The following is a 23,368-nucleotide window of genomic DNA, read 5'->3' as shown; positions in this document are numbered from 1 at the left end:
CCCGAAGCTCAGGGAATGGGCCGTGATCAAGGGGACGGAAGAAGATCTGTCTACACTGGAGGGGTGGTGTTTTGTGGTCGCCAAGCTGGAAGCCAGCCTGGGTTGGGCCGCCGCACCCCCCCGGGAGGCCAAAGGCGGGTCAGCCGAGGCGCCGAGACCGGGCCCCGACAACTCTCGCCCCAAACGACCCCCGAACCCCGAGCGGGAAAGGAGACGCCGGGAAGGTCTGTGCCTGAAATGCGGGGGGTCAGGACATTTCGCAGCAGCGTGCCAACGGCAAGGGGGGGAGGACCGCGGGCTCTCCCAGGGGGGAGGTGCGACACGCCCCCAGCAGGCACGCCGGGCGGAGGACCTCCGCAACGAACCGGGAAGCGCCCAGGCGACGGGAAACGGCCAGGACCTGCTGTAGACGGCGCCGGGCAGCAGGTCCCGCGGTGCGAGGGAAAACCCCTGCAGCATGAGGCGCGACCTCCGAACGTGGTAATTTTAGAGCTCCGGAACCCGGAGAACGGACTAAGTTGGGTGGGGGAGGCTCTTTTGGACTCTGGATGCGACCACAGCATGGTCCACCCCCAGATAGCCCGGGCTTTGGGGCTACCGAAGCGCATTCGGAAGGTTCCCCTGGTTTTCGTCCAGATGGACGGCAGCCCGATTCAGGGGGGACCTTTCGGGGAAGAGGTGGGTCCTATCGCCATCCACATAGGGGACCACCAAGAGCTGCGGTGGCTGATCCAGGTCCCCGTAGCGGGATATCGGGCGGTGTTGGGCCTGGATTGGCTGAAGGAACACAACCCCGTGGTGGACTGGCGGGCGGGGACCCTGAAGTTCGACTTGACGGTGGGTGCACGGCATCGGGTCCCCCACGAGAATTCCAGCCACAAGAGGACGGCGGCGCGTCCCAGGGGAGCGGCGGCGGCGCAGCAGGAGAAACCAGAGCCCGAGGTCCCGCCAGAGTACCGAGACCTCGCAGCCGTTTTCAGCGAGCGGGAAGCGGACGAGCTACCCCCACACCGCCGCACGGACTGCGCTATCAACATCCCAGAGGGGGCGGTACTACCCAAAGGGCGCATCTACAAGATGAGTGAGGGTGAGCTCAAGGACCTCCGGGAGTTTTTGGATAAAAATCTGGCCCGAGGTTTCATCCGGCCCGCTTCCAGTCCCATGGGTGCTCCAGTCTTGTTCGTCCGGAAAAAGGATGGGTCCCGACGGCTGTGCCAGGACTACCGGGGCCTCAACGCCATCGCAGCGGGGAACGCTTACCCCCTCCCGCTGATCCCGGATTTGCTGGCCCGGCTGGGCAAAGGGACTCTGTTCACTAAACTGGACCTAAGGGAGGCGTACTACCGGGTACGCATCCGGGAGGGGGATGAGTGGAAAACAGCGTTTAACTGTCAATTGGGACAATTCGAATTTAAAGTGATGCCGTTCGGCTTAAGCGGGGCACCTGGGGTTTTCATGAGTCTAATTAATGAGGTGTTGCAGGACCTTCTGTTTCAGGGGGTGGTGGTTTATTTGGATGACGTCCTGATCTACAGCCAAGATCCCCAACAGCACGTGACCCTGGTGAGGGAGGTGTTAAAGCGCCTGCTGGCAAACCACCTATACGTGAAGCTGGCTAAGTGCGAATTCCACCGTCCCTCCCTGGACTATTTGGGCTACCGCATCTCAGCCCAGGGCATAGCTATGGACCCCGAGAAGGTGCAGGCGGTGCTGGCCTGGGAAAGGCCCCGCACCCGGAAACAGCTACAAAGCTTCCTGGGGTTTGCTGACTTTTTTAGAGGCTTCATCCCCAGATACTCCTCCGTAGTGGCTCCCCTCACGGACTTGCTAGGTACCAAGGGGAGAGGTCATCGCGCCATGCGGCCCAGCGCAGCGCTCGGCTGGAATGAGAAATCGGAGGCAGCGTTCCTGGCCCTCAAGCAAGCTTTCGCGTCTGAGCCCACGCTACTGCACGTCGACCCAACCCAGCCGATGGTGGTACAAGTCGACGCCAGCGACGCAGCAGCCGGGGCGGTTCTCCTGCAGCGAGACAAGGCGGGACAGCTGAGGCCGACGGCCTACCTCTCACGAAAATTCGCCGAAACGGAGCGGAACTGGTCTACCTGGGAGAAGGAGGCGTTTGCGATTAAGTTCGCCCTCACCGAATGGCGGCATTGGCTGGAGGAAACAGAGGAGCCGTTCGAGGTCTGGACAGATCACAAGAATCTGGAGGCGCTCCGGCAACCGCGATCCCTGAACGCCAAGCAGATGAGGTGGGCGGAGTTCTTTTCGCGGTACAATTTCAAGCTTGGTCACATCCCCGGCAAAGAGAATTTCCTCGCGGACGCCCTCTCCCGTCTGCCGCATTATGGGGAGGGGTACGCTCCCTGCACCAGGTCCGTGTTTGGCGAGGAGCAGCTGGGACGGGGGGTCGTCACTAGGCGGCGGGCCAGGGAGGAATGGGAGCCCGACCCGGCGACCGCCCCGCTCCGAGACCGCCTAGTGGCAGCCTATGGGGCAGACGAGGAGCTGGCTGAGCTCCGGGACTCTTTGATTTTGGACTCCGGTCTCTGGCGGAGGGGGGAGGCTGTCTACGTCCCGGAAGGGCTACGACGGGAAGCCCTCAGCCTCTGCCACGATGCTAAGACCGCCGGGCACTTCGGTTTCGTAAAATCCTGGAAGTTGGCCCGGCGGCGGTTTTGGTGGCCCAGTCTGCGGCGGGACACAAAAGCTTACGTCAGTGGTTGTCCTGTCTGCCTGACCTGCAAGCCGGGGGTTGGCAAGCCGAAAGGTCTGCTGCACCCGCTCGAGGTCCCGACCCGGCCGTGGTCAGTGATCTCCATGGACTTTATAACAGACTTGCCTCCCAGCAAGGGGAAAACGGTGATCTGGGTGGTGGTAGATCTATTTTCCAAACAGGCCCATTTCATTCCTTGCGCCAGTGTCCCCAGTGCTTCACAGTTGGCTCGGATGTTCCTGGATCACGTGTTCCGACTGCACGGGCTGCCGGACAAGGTGATTTCCGATCGGGGCTCACAATTCGTGTCCCGGTTTTGGCAAGCTTTCCTGCGCCTGTTAGACATCGAGCAAGGGCTGAGCTCCGCTTACCACCCCCAGACGGACGGGCAGACCGAGCGGGTTAATCAAGTACTGGAGCAGTACTTGCGGTGTTTCGGTTCCTATCATCAAGACACCTGGGTGCCCCTGCTCCCCCTGGCCGAGTTCGCGTACAACAACGCAGACCACAGCAGCACGGAGATGTCGCCTTTTGCCGTCGTCTACGGGACAGACCTGAGACACTTCCCGGAGCTTGGAGAGGTCCCCGCCCGGGAATCGGCCGACCTTCGCGAGTGGGGGAAGCGTGCCGGGAGCTGCTGGAAGTCGCTGCAGGAGCAGCTCCACAAAGTCAAGGCAGCGCAGAAAGAGGACGCCGACCGGAAGAGACGACCAGCTGAGGAGATCCGACCGGGGGATCGAGTTTACCTTTCCACCCGGAACCTACAGTTGAATTTGCCCAGCAAGAAGCTAGGCCCTCGGTTTTTGGGGCCTTTCGAGGTCTTGGCCCCGATCAACGTTTCAAGTTTCGGTCAAGCTCAAGCTCCCCAAGAACCTCCGGCACATCCATCCCGTCTTTCACGTGAGCCTTCTAAAAAAAACTCCGGACGGTGACGTTTGGCACCCCGTGTTTTCCCCGCCAGCGCCCGAGGTCCTGCCGGGGGGGGAGCACCACGAGGTGGCGGATATCCTGGACTCTAGACTCCACAGGGGGAAGTTGCAGTACCTCGTGGAATGGAAGGACTTTGCTTTGGGGGACCGGGAATGGGTCTGGGCAGCGGACGTCCTTGCGCCCCGACTCACTGAACGTTTCCACAAGCGGTATCCTGGCCGCCCCGGGGGGTTGGAGAATGGACCTTCGGGGGGGCAGAATGTCGTGGTTCGGTCCTTGGTGGCTTGGGAACGGGACCGAACCCCGCCATCAGAGGCGCCCGCGATCACGGAGGTAGGGCATGGTGATCATAGGCAAGCCGGCAGCTGGGCGCCCCACCCGATCGTTGAGGTGGCAATGGCCGCTAAAGAACCTCAATGTCCCCCTCCACCTTTTGACAAGGGCCCGGAGATGGCCCTTTGTTCCAGGAAAATGGGCCATCAGGAACCCCGGAAAACCTCGCATATGTGCATGAGTCATGATTGTATCAGCATGTTCCCTCCGCAAGTACTGGGTGGGGCAATACAGCCTAAGGAGGTGGGTTTTGTATAAAAGGGAGCTTCCACCTGGAGTTCGGTGGAAGCTCTTACTCCATACCAGCGGACTCCACGTTGCTGAAATAAAGCTTGTTCCTGTTGTATCGTTCACCAGGCCTGGCGTGACGTTTTCTTCAAAGGGGCACCCTGTTTTTCAGTTAGCAAGCGGGTTCCCGACAGGTCTAAAGTTTTAAATTTGTATTTTATGGGCACCATATAACAAATTGATTTATTTTGTTTAATTTATTTTTATATTGTTTCTGCTCAACCTATTTTGGGGCTGTGCCCCCCCCCTTTTTTTTTGTACATTCCCTGGGAAGTTCGCAGTAAGGCACAAAAGCACCAGCCTTCCCTCATAGTTTAAGGTGACCAGATTGTAACATTGGTAAAGCGGGACACCATTGACCGGGGGGGGGGGCGGGTTCATGATAAAAAATTTGGTCTATATGGAGAACAAAAATTTTCATAGAACACATGGAACGCGAAAATTGTATTGTAATATATATATTTAAATTTCAACATAAATACAATTTGCCAGGTGCCCCCAAATGTCCCTCCAAAAGTGGGACAATCTGGTCACCTTATCATTGTTACATCTTTGAAGCTGGTATTTAGAAGTAGCCAGCCTCTAAGCCTAGAGGATTCATTTAGCCCAGTGGTAGTCAAACTGCAGCCCTCCAGATGTCCATGCACTACAATTCCCATGAGCAAATGCTGGCAAGGAATCATAGGAACTGTAGTCTATGGACATCTGGAGGGCCGCAGTTTGACTCCCCCTGATTTAGCCCATGTGGATACTTGCACTTCTCCACAGCTAATTGGCTTAATCCCCCTTTAAAGTCAGTGTCCACCCTGACCTGGATATTAAGCCCAGTCTCATCAGTTCTTGGAAGCAGGGTGTTGCGTCTGTTGTTCTGCCAAGGACCAAGCTTGAGGTCTGAGGCAGGATTATAAACCTGAACTGTAACTGACCAATGTGCAGCTAGATCCCATCTGCCAGATCCAGTCAGTTTAAAGTAAAACTAACCAATAGCGTGCACCAGTAGGATGATCTTTTCTAGGCCTTGTGAGTTTTTTCATTCAGTTCTGTTACCATGCTGGAGTCACAATAAAGACCTTAAATTGATCAATTGATTATGTTTTATGCCACCCTCCCTTGAGGCTCAGGGTGGTTTACACAAAACATAGGAAAATTACAGTGTAATTCATAGTATAACATCATTAACATCAGAACAACGATATGAGTGGATACCAGAACTGAAGGCAATAAGAATTACTACATTTCACAATAATATTAACCTCTAACCACGATTTGGTAGATGTCTGATTTGAGGCAACCAAAATCCAAGGGAGAGCTGAAAAGAGAGAGTCAAAGGAGCCGGCAGGGGTCGAGGTACCAGTAAAGCCAAGTCAGGAATCAAAGCCAGTCCGTTTACCAGAGTCGTTATCCAGGAGCCACAAGCAGGAGTCAGAAACCGGGGATTAAACTGGCAGAGCTTTGCTGTAGCGAGGGTGGGACAGGAACAGGCAATCAGACTGACAGGAGGGTTTTTGCATAGATTGCACCCACACTGAGGAGCTTTTCCTGCCTTGCCTAAGTGCAGCCAGGTGAAGTGGTTAATTGGCTGCACCTGGGAAATCAATCTTCGTCCCTCGAAGCGGCCCCAGCTGGGCCCCATCTAGTTTGACAGTGGGCCAGGAACTTCTTCTACATTCTGTGAAGTCTGACCTTCTTCACTGCCTTCTGCATTCTGGTGAACTGTCTGGGCTGTCCTGTGGTGCAGGCAGGGTTGAGGTTGGGTCTGGTGGAGGCACCAGTCCATTCCTATGGCTAGGTCCTGGCTGCTCCTCTGGGTCAGAGCTTAGATCATGCCGATCTCTGTTCTGACAGCCTTAAAGGCCATAAGGCTGGCTGCACTAATTGATTGGCTGCACCTGGGTCCTGTTGCTTGGGGGCTAGGGGTGGGAGCAGGTCCGGAGGCCGCAGCAAGTGTGCTACACCCAAACTAATCTCATGATTTGTGCCTCCATAGAAAGGGAGGCATTGAGGATCATGCCCAGGTTCATAGCAGAGTGAGCTATCAATAGCTGCACCCTGCCCAGGTTGGGTAAATGCACTTCATCGATTGGACCCTTCCTGCCCAACTATAGGACCTCCATCTTTGAAGCATTTAGACGATTCTGCTTGAGCTACCTCATCACTTTCCCCCAGAAACCTGGCTAAGGCTTCAGGGGGAGAATCAGGGCAGCCATCCATCAGGAGGAAAAGCTGGGTGTCATCTCAGTTTTTGTTTCTTCTCACGATGCTCCTCAGTATACCAGGGGGCCTGCTTAAGATGGGGGCAAAGAGGATGTTGGGGAACCATCTCATCAATGGCAATCAGCATTCTATCATGCTAGTCACTGATCAATCCATTTAGAGAACTGCCAGGAGGCATTAGGTCCTGCAGAGCACTCTGGATCCTGTGTCCATCGAGGGGAACAAAGAATACCAGGTCCGACAGACACCGGATTCCCAGATCCGTTGGAGAATGCTGCAGTACCTGATCAATTGGGAAGGTTACAGACCAGAAGAACCAACTTGGGAGCTCGCTAGTGGGGTACATGCTCCTGAACTGGTTTGGGACTTCCACTTGCAATTTCCAGCCCCTCCCTCTTGGGGGGGGGGGCTGGAGGGATGCTTTCACACCCCCATCATTGCCTCTAGCCTGCAAGGCCTTGCCACAGCAACCAGAGCTAAGTGCCATGAATTAACTGGCAGTGCTGCCTTCCTGGCTGTCAGAACAGGAAGAAGAGAGAGAGTTCTCTGTTTTCACAGAGAGTCCAGCAGAGGGTAACAGAGACAAGATAGTCTTTTCCCCCAGACTCAACCCTGACCTTACCAGTACCGCACACCAGCCCAGACAGCTTACCTGAATGCAGGAGGCAGCCCGGGAGATTGGATTTCATGAAGGGGTGGAGAAGTGTCCTGCTTCAGGTTTGCTGTCAATATAGATGGGGCCCAGCTGAGGATGTTTCTAGGGACAATGAGTGATTTCCCAGGTACAGCTGATTCTCCTTAGCTAGACTGCTTTTAGGCATTGCAGAAACAGCTCCTCGGCATGGGTGCAATCTTTGCAGAAACTCTCCTGTTGCTGTGACTCCAGTTCGTGACTCACCACTGCTCCAGTGAAGCTCTGCTTGAACTGACCTCCAATTTCTCTGACTCCTGCAAACGGCTTTTGGACTACGCCCCTGGTATCTGGACTCTTGTTTTGGCTACGGACTCTGCTTCCCCAGTTTCTGACTTCGGCTTGTCCCTGGACTCCTCCTCCCATTCTCACTCAGACTTGGGCTGCCACAGCAACTGCACTCTGACTCTCCTCTGCAATTTGTGATTGAGGCTTGGCAACCTGGCCAAGGCACCTTCCTCCCAGCTGCTGCTTTGTGTGGCCGGATAGGGCAGCACAGTATGACTTGATCTAATCAGATCTTGAAAGCTGAGCTGAGTCAGTAATTGGATGGGAGATCAACAAGGAAGGCTCTGCAGAGGAAAGCAATGGCAAACCACCCCTGCTTCTCACTTGCCTTGAAAGCCCCTTGCTAGGGTCGCTGTAAGCCAGCTGCAACCAGATAGCATTTTATACACAAGTTAATGTTCATCACTGCATACTGTGACAGTGAATTCCATAAGCTAAATATGCATTGCACGAAGAGATGTTTTGTTTTGTCTTTGGGTTATACTGTCCATCAATGTTCTTGATAGATACTAAGTTCTAATCACTTGCCCCCCTACTTCTATGCACCATGCAGAGTTTATAAATCTCTATCATCTTCGTAGTCTAGTCTAGAGTATGCTGTAGTAATTTACTCCACAGCATCCTGTTCTCCACTGATTTAGAAACCAAAATGGTGTTTGTACCCTTCTTATGGATACATTAGAAAAATATAATTATCTGACAATATGCTATCATGGTTCAAAATATACCTTAGCATCCGCAGCATGTGAAATGGCCGGCTGTGCACAGCATGAGGTCTTTAAATGTTCAAGCGAATGAATCAACAGTCATGCGGTCGCCAAGACAAGATGCATCTGTACCTCATTCAGAGAAGAAAGCACGAGAGACTTGGGAGGTATGCACACCCCAAAGCATAACAGCTCTAGCAACCAACTTTTTAAAAAGATACTTTCCAAAAGGCAAAAATGCACATTTACCAGAACAGGTATGAGGAAACTTTCCCTAGTGAATAGGGAAGAAGTAAACAAGTAATGTATACACACCTATTTTTCTACCAGGCCTTCATCCTAGGAGCCCATCACCATTACTTTCACTCACTCACTCACTCACTCACTCGTCTAAGAATTGCTGGAAAGTCCATGGTAAAATTCTAGAGAGGACTGACATTACATCCAGGTTTCCTCAGGAAGAAATATCATGCTGTCAGCCTGATGGCCATTTAAAAAAAATCACAAGTGAGAGACAAAAGTCCTTGATGGTTCTGCACTCCTCCCCCCAATAGTCGATCCTGCTGAATTCATATTGATCGGAACCTGGGTCTTCCGACTTTGTTTTCCCTGAATTGAAACAGACTTTACCTTCTACACTGAACTGTGTGGCTGCTCTCTCCTTCCTGCTTGATCAGGGAAGCTAAGAGGGAAGAGAGGAACAGTAGTTGCAGAGCTTCCGCTGGCATTGCATAAGCACAAGCCTGCCGTGTGTCTCCTCTACAGCCGAAGCAGGCTGCTTATTTATTTTTCTTTTCCGGAGGGAATAAGGGGGTGGGAGAACAAGGGGGGGGCTGACAATCCAAAAGGCAAATCTTGACACATAGACATGTGGACTTGGAGCCCAGTTACTTTAGAAATGAGGGCAAAAATAAGTCTTGCGAGGGAACGGCAACTGGAAACCAGGCAGTCTTTGAACTGGGGCCTGACCAATCAGTGGCAGACTAATGCATTATGTTACTGTTGGAGGCGCGGAGGAGGGGAAGGAAGTTAATCAGGCAAAATGCAGAGATCTACACTTAATACTGGGGCTTTTGGAGTGTTTTTCTCAAATGTAGCAAGTTATGTCTGCTCCTGGATATCGTGGGGGAAAGGTAGTGTCACCGCGGTTCAATCACAGATGTTTCAGAGGGAAAATTTAAAGTGCTAAATGTCAAAATGGAAATCAAATAAGGTGTAGATGAGTTCTTTTAAATTTAGGGTCTATGGGGATAAAAAGCCTAGTGCAGAAGATGCCTTGGCAAACTTGGCCTATCTTCTCCTGTGTCAGATGAAAAAGCAGCACATGGCTACTCCTGAAAATAGTGAGTACTTATATAGTCTGTTGTGTCTGTAGTTCTATTGAGGACTGAGCTTGAGGTCTGAGGCCTCCACAGTAATTGACCAACACATGCACTGGTTGGAAGATCTGTTGTGGGGCTTTTGTATATAAGTTGGGAGTGTTTGCGGGTTTCTCTGGTCTCTGAACCCATGCAGATCCAATAAAGGTTCTATCAAACACACTGCTGGAAAAGGCTTTCAGACACAGCAGTCTGTAAGAATGAGAAGGTGTGTATCTTGCTTCAATGCAAGTGCAACATTTCACCAAGATCTTCTCAAACTGCCACACCCAACACCATTTTTGTAGTCGTAGCTCCCACCTCACAGTGAAAAGATTAGTCAAGATCTTTTCCTAGTACATATCCCTCCCCAGTCCCAGCCAAGGAAAGACATGTTCCATTGCAAAATTCAATGCAATATGTGCTTCCATCCAGCTCCGGTTGCTGTAGCTGGGCACTGCATGTGGGTTCTCGAGAGCCTATCTGAGGACATTCTACCCTCTCATAGTCATGAAATTTTTAATTCACTAAACCTCTGCAGCGAATATATCTGTTGAGGGAATTTTTAGCATTTCGGCTATGTGCAAACACAGTATGCCGTATGTGTATTGAAGTATCTAATTTGTATACTCTAGGCAAAATGCATTTTACCACATGGAGGCATCACAATATTAATAGCCGTTTGCTTTAAATAGCCTATAGTTGATTTTAATCATTTTTTTTAGCATGAGCCTATAGGGTGGGGGAGGGAGAGAGGATTTCACTCATGGGGTCTCCTTTTTTATATGCAAATATATCACTTGATTATATAGCTTGTATCCCTACATTATCATGAATATTTCCAATGAATGTTTTATGGGGGATATTTTTGATTTGTGAGCTATTTCACATTTCATTGCTACTTCTCATCTGCAGAACTCCACAGATGCTGATTGGTCTCATTTGCATATTCATCATCCTCTATTTTCATAGCTGCCACATTATAAACTGTTTCCCCACAGAGATGCCATGGCACATTGCTGCATTTTCAAATGAGTCAGTTCTAGTTTTTAAAAAATAATTGCTACAGTACTTCTCACTTTACCTCAGACTCTCGCAGTCCATTTAGGCTTTCACACTGTAGGACAGGCTTTCTCAACCAGGATTTTATGAAACCCTGAGATTTTTTGATGGCCACGGAAGGGTTTCCCAAATGGTGGGAGTTAATTTTGTGTATATATATCTGTTAAACATTTATTTGGGTGATATGACCATATCTGTTTCTGTTGACCCCCCCCATGGCCAATGATAGGCCTGGAGGGAGAGGGGGGGGAGGTGGTTGTGTACATAACTATGCTTCCAACCATAGTCTGCACCATTGCATCACTTCTGGGTTTCTTGAAGCCTGAAAAGTTTTTCAGGGGGTTCTGAATGGTAAAATGGTTGAGAAAGACTCCCTTAGGAAAAGAGAACACTAGTTTTCTGGGTAGGGAGAGTGAAGTAAACTGCCTACAGGTGTGCTTGGTAGCCCACTGTAACTTCCAAGGAGCCAACATGGTGTTTTGGTAGCCAGTGGTTTTTGCTGACACACCAGAAACTAAGCCTAAAAGTACAAAGGATTGCTGTTTAAAATAAACATTTATCTATTTAATCATTGATATCCTGATTTCTCCTCAGTGGTACCCAAGGTGGCTTGTGACATTGTTCTCTCCTCATCTCCCAACAATACAGATGCCAGCCCTCAGGTGGGACCTCGGGATCCCCTGGAATTACAGCTCAGCTCCAGACCACAGAGATCCATTTCCCTGGAGAAAATGGATATCGAAGAATTAATTCTATGGCAATCTATCCCATTGAAGCCCCTGTCCTTCCTAGGCCTCATCCCCAAATCCCCAGGAGTTTCCCCAACTGGATTTGGCAACTCAATCCACCCCCCCCCCCCCCACACACACACCAGGAGCCAGTGGAGTCCTGGCAATCCTGCCCAATAACAAGCCTCTGAGAGTGATTAATCCCAGGTCACCCAGTTAGCTTCCGTGGCACAGTGGGGATCTGAACCTTGGTCTTGCACTCTAACCAAGATTCAACACTACTTTTGCTGTGGGTGGTAGAGAGTGCCATCATGGTGCAGCCATTTCATAGCACCACCTCATGGTGTTTTCAAGGCAAGAGACATCCAGAGGTGATTTGCTTGCCTCTAATAGTAACCCTTTACTTCTTTGGCAGTCTAAAATATTATACAGTGTACTAGCAGAATAGCCTGTTGTATAAAAAATACAGTGGGCTCTAACATCTCAGGTGGTTGCTCCTTACCAGCCTCCCACCCACCCAGGTAACCCTGCCTGCATCTGGTGCCTTACCTGACTGCTACCTCTTTGTGCGCTGGAAGGCAGAGAGAGAGGCAGTTGGGGATAGAATGTCCCCTACCTGATTGGTCTTCTGAGGGGTGAGTGCCCTCCCCCAAGGGCCAATCAGGGAGGTGGAGGCAGTTAGGGCGGGCCACCCCCTGACTGGTGCTCCGGGGCAAGTGACTCCCCAGCAGCTCAATCAGGTAGGCGATGAGTCGCAACTCCTCCCACCAGTGTACATATAACTGTGATTTATTGATGATTTCAATTTTTACCATGTGCCCTTCATTGTAATAAATATTTGTATTTTAAATTTTTCTTATCGCTCAACCTCAGCTTCCTGACTTGCCTAGTTAGGTTGTACTTTGGTTCCCTTTTTGGTTTTGTTCCTTGGTGGCGTCCCATCCAAGAACTAATCAGGGCTGCTGATCCTGCTTAGTTTTCAAGATTTGGACCATCCAGGTCAGGGACTAGCTTTGTTACGTCACATCAATGTTGGTAGTGTGCATTGTAGGATTGTCATTCTTCAGGTATTGTAAAAGTGACACCATTGTGGGGCAAGGGGGAACTGGATGCCTCTTATCACGAGTGTTAATGCATGCACAGTAAAGCCTGCCATGGTATGCAGCTTTCATGTCACACTGTGCAACTGCTGCAGTTTGTTTTGAACTCTTCATTTTGGAACAATTATGTTTTCTTGCATCACTAACCAAAATCACTACCCCCTTCTTGGTTTTCAATTCTGTAGAGGCCAAGCTACTATAACATAAACAAGTACAGTAGAAAAAGTTTTCCAATGCTGACAGTAATCCTTGATAAAAGAACAGGGGTATTTCAAAGATGTTTCCTTTCATACCTGTAAAAGGTTAGAGGTTATGTTACTGGGTAAAACACATCCAGTCCCACCTTCCTCTTTTCCCTTCAATCTGGGTGCTTAAGATAGGGTCGCTATATTCACATTCCTAAAGTCCCAGCAGTCCCCTTTTCCTAATATGCAAACTTTTCTGATCATGCAAATCAAATGCAATAATTGTTGCCCAGCCTGTCACTTTGTGTCTGGTTCTGGAAATTATCATAACAAAGGATCAGAGGAAGCATCTATTGTCACCCAACAATCTGCTGGAATCAAGATTTACTTCTGTCTCCCCCTCCCCCCCTTAGATAACAACAAAACTTGTCTGGGGCATCTTCCCTACAGGGACAGGATTCTCTGGTTTCCACATTGCCGGTGTGCTTGCGGATCCCCCAGAATTAGAACAAGACCCTCACTCCTAAGGAATGAACTCTGACTGCTGCTCAGCAAGGGAGGAGAGACAGAGGATTAACTCCATAGAACATCCATCTTTAAATGTATTGGGATTTTGTGGATTGGGTAGTTTTATTCTTCTATTTTATTATTTTATTGTAAACCGTTGTGAGTCTTTGAGAATGGCGGTATATAAGTCAAAATATAAATGGAATGAATGAATGAATGAATGAATGAATGAATGAATGAATGAATGAATGAATGAATAGTGCAGCTGCCGCAGGGCTTCCACATGGCAGGTTTCCCCAGAACTGGCCATCGCACATCCCAGGCCACCAGGGCATTAATGACTTTCACAAAAAATTGGCACTAGAATACTATTATATCAGTATACTGTTGTACTTCATTCCCAGGTTGCATTTAAAAAAGAAAAGAAATTAAGACTTCCCTTGCAAATATCCCTTCCTTATATCTCTTTGAAGGAAAAGGTAAGGGACTTCCTCTTTTAAAAGAGGAAAGCCATGAATTCAGAGAAACCGCTCCACCTAGCAAGACAAGGGCATAGTGATATAATGTTTTAGTGCCTTTTAAAAAATAAAAATGAAAAGCCCCAAAGTTTGCAGGAGGAGATAATGGTTGCCAGGGGACAGGCACATAGGAAAATGGCTGCCACATTATTTGGAAAAATCCAAATTTTCCCACCCATACAGCAGCCATCCAGATTTCCCTTTGATGCTTCCCAAAACTCGGAAGCAAAAAGAGCAGAGAAATGCTGGGGAAACTTGCATGAATGCACCATGATGTTGTAGGGAAACAGGAAAGTAACTCACTTCCCAAAAGCTGATTCACATAGCTCTTATTGTTGTATACCTTTTATGATAATTACTTCTTCCTTTCACTTTTTGAATGTGTACTACTCTCCTCATCCAAAACATTTTATACAGATGTACAACATTACTTTGGCACACTAGTTTCTCTCTCTGGCTTATTATGCAGGGCATTTCCCCTCACTTTCATTGTATAAGTCATCAAATTTTTTTTGTCATTCTGTACAGATTTTCCTCTCTTAAGCACTCAGTTTGCTTTCTGGTCACTGTTTTCCTGGAATTTCTGAGAGTACTTTTGTGCTGATTTCCCACTTGTTCTACTTCCAAACCAAAGGTAATTCAAAGGATTACTGATTCACTTGGATTTCCCCCTCCTGCCCATTTCCTGCCCCCAGCCCATATCAAGGTCATTCAACCCACTGTGCACCTTCCACCACCCTCCCCCCTTTATCACTGAACAAGCTCCATTTACCCCTCATTAGTTTTAATTTTTATTTTTTACAACATGAGTCTCTATAATATGAAACTATTGCTAGTCTTGGACAGCTAAATAAAAAAATTAAACTGTGTGTGTGTTTTAAAAGTTCTGTGTGAGGTTTAGGTCCCTGCAGACATTGACTTGAAAGGGGAATCAGAGAGGAGGCTGTTGGGGAGTCACTTGCCCAGGAGCACCAGTCAGGGGGTGGCCCACCCCAACTGCCTCCACCTCCCTGATTGGCCCTTGGGGGAGGGCACTCACCCCTCAGAAGACCAATCAGGTAGGGGACATGCCATCCCCAACTGCCTCTCCCTCTGCCTTCAAGCGCACAAAGAGGTAGCAGTCAGGTAAGGTAACACAGCAGAGAATCCCCTATTCTTGGCAATATGGAAAACGAGGATTTGCAACTGCTTGTCAGTTAAAAATAAGTCTTGTTAATTTCAACATCAGTTTCCCCCCTTTGCCTGCATTCTTCTATCTTCCTTTTCATTCAACCAACTAAAATGCATGAACAAAACCTGAACCAACAGAATTTAAATGGAAAGCGCTTGCTGGAGTTTACTGTGCAATTGTGGGCAATTGTGTTAATTAAAAATAGGGCAATTGTGTTAATTAAAAAAACACACAAATGAAACCTTTGGACACCACCTCCCACATTTCGCAAGTGATGTTACACCCTGATTTAGAAAAGTGAATATTTTTAAAAAATTGTAGCCACAGAATAAATACACTGGAGAAAAAAGAATGGTGCATAAGGCAAGCACAGAATTCAAAGTCAAGATTAAAGGCTTACTGCTCTGAACATCTGCAGTAAGATGTGCGTGCGTAATGAACACCCCCCCTTCTCTCTTTCTCTTCCAGTTTTTCACAGATCCTTAACCAGATGAAGAACATGGTCTTATCAGTCTGGTGAGTCGATAGCTCAGTTAAAGCAGAGTGAAGGGTTAGGAATGAGAAGAAAAGAGCCGCCAAGGCAACAGGTTTAATAAAACGTTGTGTAAAACAGACACACAAAATATGGAAATACGTACATTTTTTCAACTTTGTCAAATCCTGAGAAAGCTCCTTTTGGGATGACTTTTATTTTGGTGAGGAAAAAGACCCTGAAAGCACAAGAAAACACATGGATTATTTATGTATTACATCATCAGTGGAATTCACTGTTTTGCGAGCCTGTGTCAAGAAAATTACTACACTTGAAATAAAGTCAATACACCGTGCTGTTGATCAGCCTCTTTTGCATGAAGTTGGCTCTGTTTGAGGCTTCGTTCTGAACCTGAGAGTTGAGATTTTGAAGAATATGGGTCAATAAGAATATCGGCAAATGTCAAGCTGTAAGAAAACAGGAAGGCAGGCCTGCCGTGCAGAAACAAATCAAGTTGCTTATTGCATCATTCATGTTAATGTCATTAATATCACCCCATCAAAGAATTGAGGCTTTTGAACTCTGGTGCTGGAGAAGACTCTTGCGAGTCCCTTGGACTACAAGGTGAACAAACTGGTCAGTCCTAGAGGAGATCAGCCCTGACTACTCCTTAGAAGGCCAGATCCTGAAGATGAAACTCAAATACTTTGGCCACCTCATGAGAAGAAAGGACTCCCTGGAGAAGTGTCTAATGCTGGGAGATATTGAGGGCAAAAGAAGAAGGGGACGACAGGGAATGAGGTGGCTGAAGCAATCGGTGCAAACTTATATGGACTCTGGGGAATGGCAGAGGACAGGAAGGCCTGGAGGATCATTGTCCATGGGGTCGCGATGGGTCGGACATGACTTCGCACCTAACAACAACAACAATCAATGGACACGGACCTTGCCAGACCAACATGAACAAAACTTGAAAAAATTCCTCCCAAAACACATAGCTTCCAGAATTCATTAGTACAACATTCCTATTGCACAGCCAATGGACTTCTGATTAACAAACATCAGGAGATAGGCATCACCCATCATTTTCCACTTGTGAGCTTCGAAGAGGCCATTGGTTGGCCATTTGTGAAAACAGAAGAGAAAATGAACTGGATCTTGAATCTTCCAAAAAGGCAATTCATTTGTATTTGGAAACTTCGTGATGGAAGGTACCTCATTGTTCATCTAGTCCAGCCCACCTGCACAATGCTGGAAATTCATAGCCCAAAGTGAGCCCAAAGTGGTGACTGGCATTGCCTTGGGCATATAAAGAAAGGGCCACAAGAGCAGAGCACTGATTCATCTCTTCCCTCCCTCCCTCTCACAATTGGGAATCAGCATTGCTGTCAGGTAGCCATCTAGTTTCTGCTTACAAACCTCAGAAGAAGGAAAGCCCACCACCTACTGAGGAAGACTGATCCACTGAGGAACTGCTCTACGTTTCTCCTTAGAGTGCACCTTGTAATTGCTTGACAATTGCAAAAAGCATCTTTTAAAAAAAAGAATGCAATCTAATACAATGTTTATATGCACAACTATTTTCCGATCTTGAAGTATGCCAGAAAAGGAGACCATTTGCAGAAGATGCTTAAAGTGCTAATTTCAGTCATGCTCCCACATTTCGATACTGCTGGTCAAAAGGTTCCTTTTTTGCACAACTAGTTATATTTATCATTTCCCATTATTCTCTCTGCAGGAAAGGCGTAACCTTTATGAGGCAGCATTAGAGACTATACCTTCTCTCATAGCAATTAGTAGAAGATAGTGGTTCAGAGGAATATGAAAGTTATCAATTTGATGACTCAAATAACCTGTATTATGTACATTTAAATTTCCTTCATTATGTTCTGCACCAATGATGTTCATAGGTTCAAGCAAAACCAACCAACCAATCAACCAAAAGCCATGTAGGAATCCAAAATGTGTTAGTACATTCTGTAAATCATGATCTGTAATTCATTTTGATTTTTTGTGTGCAATCCAAACAACACACAAATTGTACTGGGCCGTGCCAAGAAGAGTTGGTTTTTATACCCTGCTTTTCGCTACCCAAAAGAATCTCAAAGAAGCTTACAATCAACTTCCCCACAACAGACACCCTGTGGGGTAGGTGGGGCTGAGAGAGCTATGGGAGAACTGCTTTTCAAGTACAGTTCCAATAGTACTGTGATGATCCCAAGGTCACATAGCTTACTGCACATGGAGGAGTGGGGAACTGAACCTAGTTCTCCAGATTTGAGGCTGCCATGCTTAATCTTGACACCATGCTGGCTCTCATGCTCAAAAATTTAACATTGTGTGAGAATGTGACCTGACTTCATCTTGTATACCAGTTTTGAGGTAGTTCAGCTTAGTATATTGGTTGAAGAGGATTAAGAAATCTGAGTTTCAAATTCCCAGTTAGCCATGAAGCTCACTGGTCTCTTTGAGCCAGTCACATTAGCCCTCTTCAGCTGTTGTAACTTATGTCCACACAGATCTTCCCAATATGCTTGGTCACTATGTTATCTGAAAGGGAGATTTTTATGATTCATACCAAATCAAGGATTTATGTATAGTGTGTTGTTGTTGTTGTTATGTGCGAAGTCGTGTCCGACCCATCGCGACCCCATGGACAATGATCCTCCAGGCCTTCCTGTCCTCTACCATTCCCCGGAGTCCATTTAAGTTTGCACCTACTGCTTCAGTGACTCCATCCATCCACCTCATTCTCTGTCGTCCCCTTCTTCTTTTGCCCTCGATCTCTCCCAGCATTAGGCTCTTCTCCAGGGAGTCCTTCCTTCTCATGAGGTGGCCAAAATATTTGAGTTTCATCTTCAGGATCTGGCCTTCTAAAGAGCAGTCAGGGCTGATCTCCTCTAGGACTGACTGGTTTGTTCGCCTTGCAGTCCAAGGGACTCGCAAGAGTCTTCTCCAGCACCAGAGTTCAAAAGCCTCAATTCTTTGACGCTCGGCCTTCCTTATGGTCCAACTTTCGCAGCCATACATTGCAACTGGGAAGACCATAGCCTTGACTAAACGCACTTTTGTTGGCAGGGTGATGTCTCTGCTTTTTAGGATGCTGTCTAGATTTGCCATAGCTTTCCTCCCCAGGAGCAAGCGTCTTTTAATTTCTTTGCTGCAGTCCCCATCTGCAGTGATCTTGGAGCCCAGGAAAATAAAATCTGTCACTATCTCCATTTCTTCCCCTTCTATTTGCCAGGAATTGAGAGGGCCGGATGCCATGATCTTTGTTTTCTTGATGTTGAGTTTCAAGCCAACTTTGGCACTCTCCTCCTTCACCCGCATCAACAGGCTCTTTAGTTCCTCTTCACTTTCTGCCATTAGAGTGGTATCATCTGCATATCTGAGGTTGTTGATATTTCTCCCTGCAATCTTGATCCCAATTTGTGACTCCTCTAATCCCGCATTTCTCATGATGTGCTCTGCATACAAGTTAAATAGGCAAGGCGACAGTATACAGCCTTGCCGAACTCCTTTCTCAATTTTGAACCAGTCAGTGATTCCATGTTCAGTTCTCACTGTTGCTTCTTGACCTGCATATAAATTTCTCAAGAGACAAATAAGATGCTCTGGTATTCCCATCTCTTTAAGAACTTGCCACAATTTGTTGTGCTCCACACAATCAAAGGCTTTAGCATAGTCAATGAAGCAGAAGTAGACGTTCTTCTGGTACTCCCTAGCTTTCTCCATGATCCAGCGTATGTTGGCAATTTGATCTCTAGTTCCTCTGCCTCTTCGAAATCCTGCCTGTACTTCTGGAAGTTCGCGGTCCACATATTGCTGGAGCCTAGCTTGTAGGATTTTGAGCATAACTTTGCTAGCATGAGAAATTAGTGCGATGGTGCGGTAGTTTGAACATTCTTTGGCATTGCCCTTCTTTGGGATTGGAATGTAAACTGACCTTTTCCAATCCTGTGGCCATTGTTGAGTTTTCCAAATTTGCTGGCATATTGAGTGTAGCACTTTTACTGCATCGTCCTTTAAGATTTTGAATAGTTCAACTGGAATGCTGTCACTACCACTAGCTTTATTGTTGCTCAGACTTCCTAAGGCACATTTGACTTCACATTCCAGGATGTCTGGCTCCAGGTCAGTAACTACCCCATTGTGGTCATCAGGGATGTTAAGCTCGCTCTTGTATAGTTCTTCTGTATAATTTTGCCACCTTTGTTTGATCTCTTCTGCTTCTGTGAGGTCCCTACCATTTTGGTCCCTTATCATACCCATCTTTGCATGAAACGTTCTCTTCATATCTCCAATTTTCTTGAAAAGATCTCTGGTCCTCCCCATTCTATTGTTTTCTTCTATTTGTTTGCACTGTTCATTTAAGAAGGCATTCTTATCTCTTCTAGCTTTTCTCTGGAATTCTGCATTCAATTGGGTGTATCTTTCTCTTTCTCCCTTGCCTTTCACTTCCCTTCTTTCCTTAGCTATTTGTAAAGCTTCCTCAGACAGCCATTTTGATTTCTTGCATTTCTTTTTCTTTGGGATGGTTTTAGTTGCTACCTCTTGTACAATGTTGCGAACCTCCGTCCATAGTTCTTCAGGCACTCTGTCTATCAGATCTAATTCCTTAAATCTATTTGTCACCTCCACTGTGTATTCGTCAGGGATATGATTTAGTTCATACCTGAGTGGCCTAGTGCTTTTCCCTACTTTCTTCAATTTAAGCCTAAATTTTGCAACAAGAAGCTCATGATCTGAACCACAATCAGCTCCTGGTCTTGTTTTTATTGACTGGATAGAACTTTTCCATCTTTGGCTGCAGAGCACATAGTCAATCTGATTTCTGTGTTGACCGTCTGGTGATGTCCATGTGTAGAGTCGTCTCTTGGGTTGCTGGAAAAGAGTGTTTGCTATGACCATTGTATTCTCTTGACAAAATTCTACCAGCCTGTGCCCTGCTTCATTTTGTACTCCAAGGCCAAACTTGCCTGTTATCCCGGTTATCTTTTGGCTTCCTACTTTAGCATTCCAATCCCCCATGATGATAAGCACATCATTTTTGGGCGTTGCTTCTAGAAGGTGTTGTAGGGCTTCATAGAACTGATCAACTTCATCCTCTTCAGCAGCAGTGGTTGGGGCGTAGACCTGGATCACTGTGATGTTGAATGGTTTGCCTTGGATTCGAACTGAGATCATTCTGTCATTTTGGGGATTGTATCCCAAGACTGCTTTTCCTACTCTCTTATTGATTATGAATGCTACTCCATTTCTTCTGCGAGATTCTTGTCCACAGTAGTATACCTGATGGTCATCTGAATTAAATTCACCCATTCCTGTCCATTTTAGTTCACTGATTCCTAAAATGTCGATGTTCAGTCTTCTCATTTATTGTTTAACCACGTCCAGCTTGCCTTGATTCATGGATCTGACGTTCCAGGTTCCTATGGAATAAAAATCTTTACAGCATCGGACTGTCTTTTCGCCACCAGTTACTTCCACAACTGAGCGTCCTTTCGGCTTTGGCCCAGCCGCTTCATTCATTCTGGCGCTACTCGTACTAGCCGTCTGCTCATCCCCAGTAGCATATTGGACACCTTCCGACCTGAGGGGCTCATCTTCCAGCGTCATATCGTTATGCCTATTGGAACTGTCCATAGAGTTTTCATGGCAAAGATACTGGAGTGGTTTGCCATTGCCTTCTCCAGTGGATCACCTTTTGTCAGAGCTCTCAGCTATGACCTGTCCGTCTTGGGTGGCCCTGCACGGCATAGCTCATAGCTTCACTGAACTACGCAAGCCCCCTTGCCACAACAAGGCAGCGATCCTTGAAGGGGGATGTATAGTGTAGTGTAGTGAGCTACAAAATCCACCTTTTTGTGGGTTTTGTAGCTCACTACACTATATATAAATCCTGATACACACAGTTGTTGTTGTTATTATTATTATTATTATTTTTACCTGCCACTCCCAGTAAGGCTCGTAGCAGGTTACATATGTGAGATTTGGGATGGAATTTTCTCAGAGGGGTTTTATGAGGATAAAATACAAGCTAGGAGAAGAATGTATCTCACTATGAGCTCTTTGGGGGAAGGGTGGGAAGGGTGGGAAGGGTGGGAAGGGTGGGATAAAGATGTGAGAGATTCAGACATAGCTCATCATATCCTAAAGAAAGTTAAAAACTTCTTGCCTCATGGAGTTAAAGTTAGTCAGTTGTAAATCATACAGCTGAAAATAGGTATATGAAGTGCCCATGGGCAGGATTGATTGTACATTCTCTTGTCCCAGGAAATTAGTCTTTTTCTTCCCACCCCAATCATAACACAAAGATGGTATCGCTAACTACTTTTCACAGTCTACTTCTCCATAGGAATGACAGCTAATTGTTTTGTGAATTACTGCAGTTTTTGCCTCAGCAGCTTCACCTGATGGATGACTCTTCACTTTTATCTTCTCAGAGCACAGATCTCTTTCCTAATAGTAACTTTTAAAACCAACTTCCCTTTCCCAAATCCCATTTACTTTTGCTTCTCCATATCTAAGCAGGTTTGTGGACTGAAGTGTGGAAAACGTTCCCTGGTAGATATCATTAGAGATCATGATTCTAGTTTTGAAAATACTTACTCTTGAGTAGCTGCATCAGTACCAATGGGGATTTTATAGAGAAAGTACTCATATCAACAAAACATGTATCTTTCATGGCAGCACCTCAGATCTCAGGTTTAAAGGAGTCATCACACTGAGAGAGTCATGGCAGGCTCTTTCAAGTAGTTCAGAAGCTAAATTGCAGTGACACATGACTACTGTTTGGCCTGGTCTCATGTGAAGAAGGAAGAGTGGCTTTAATCCTTCCACCTTTGCCTAGTTTTGCCTGCACACCAATCAGTCTCAAAGGAAAACAAACCCTACCATTTTCCCCTACAGGGGTAAGGATCATATTAAGGCACTGGTAGAATGTAGATAAAGCATAAATTAATGGATCCCTTTGTTGGGCCTTTTTGAAGCTGAAACAACGCAGTCTGTTCTGAGGGAAAAATTCTTCTCTGATCTTTGATTAGAGATTCACAACAATATTATGACAAATTCAAGAAAATTATGATACCAAAGAAGATTAAAAGCCTATTGTGCCAACAAGCTAGTCAAATATTTAGGGCCATTCTGCACCCAAAAAATGAAGTGAAAGTGTACTATGGTGGGAGGAATTGGGACTCATCACCTACCTGATTGGGCCACTGGGGAGTCACTTGCCCCGGAGCACCAGTCAGGGGGTGGCCCGCCCCAACTGCCTCCACCTCCCTGATTGGCCCTTGGGGGAGGACACTCACCCCTCAGAAGACCAATCAGGTAGGGGACACGCTATCCTCGACTGTTTCTCACTCTGCTCCAAAGGAAGTTGGAGGCAGGCTTCTTATATATTTGTCCCAACGCACTTCTGGAGTCATTTTGATATTATACACCACAACTGTCTACAGACTGGCAAGACTCTGTGCTCCAGTACATGGGGAATATAGTCAGGTTGCATAAAATTAAAAGGGACATGGTGATTGGCCCAACAGCTGAGTATGACTATGAATCTTGGTCTTCTCTATAATCAAAATCCAACATTTTATTCATTATACCACCCTATTCCACATTATTTAAGAGTTGGAAACTGGAAACCCCATCACCGCTTCCCTTTCAAAAGGGGACATGCTTGGTGGAGGGCATTCTGAGCGAATGACATGTTGGAGTTTGGGGAGGAAGGTAAATTGCCCCACCAGAAGGCCTGGCATAAAGTAGCAGCCATGGAGATGGTAATGTAGTGATGGCTTTATTTTATTTATATAGAACATTTCAATCTGCCTTTCAAGACACCAGCATGAGGTGTCTGGTCATCCCCCAGGTGTCATCCCTCTCAGGTGATATATCTTTCAATCCAGCAGGGAAGAGTTCATTGCCCGCACTTCTTTTCAAATAGCCCCAGTCTGAACCAAGGTTTGAAAACAGCAGGAAAACCCAGTCCTGGATCTCCCTTTGTTCTCATCTAAGTTAACCCTCTAAGAAGCCATGCTACTGAAAATTTTCTCTCTGTGTTAAGTATTCCATACAAACAACATTGTTACTTCTTGACAA

General features: G+C 47.0%; 1 protein-coding gene across 4 annotated transcripts in view; it reads right to left on the bottom strand.

Annotated features, from left to right (window-relative positions):
• Positions 1–23,368, bottom strand: part of FSHR (follicle stimulating hormone receptor) — a 133,042-nt gene that overhangs the window by 70,693 nt on the left and 38,981 nt on the right. For 3 of the 4 annotated variants that reach the window (XM_077334928.1, XM_077334911.1, XM_077334901.1), the window contains exon 2: positions 15,435–15,506. The exons of the other annotated variant lie outside the window; for it this stretch is intronic. In XM_077334928.1, coding sequence (XP_077191043.1) covers positions 15,435–15,506 — 72 coding nt within the window. The remainder of the gene's footprint in view (positions 1–15,434; positions 15,507–23,368) is intronic. 4 annotated transcript variants of the gene reach the window in all.

This window comes from Paroedura picta, chromosome 1, assembly GCF_049243985.1.
Source record: "Paroedura picta isolate Pp20150507F chromosome 1, Ppicta_v3.0, whole genome shotgun sequence".
NCBI lineage: Eukaryota > Metazoa > Chordata > Lepidosauria > Squamata > Gekkonidae > Paroedura > Paroedura picta.
The sequence above is the reverse complement of the archived record's forward strand: the minus strand, read 5'-3'. Positions and strand labels throughout refer to the sequence as shown.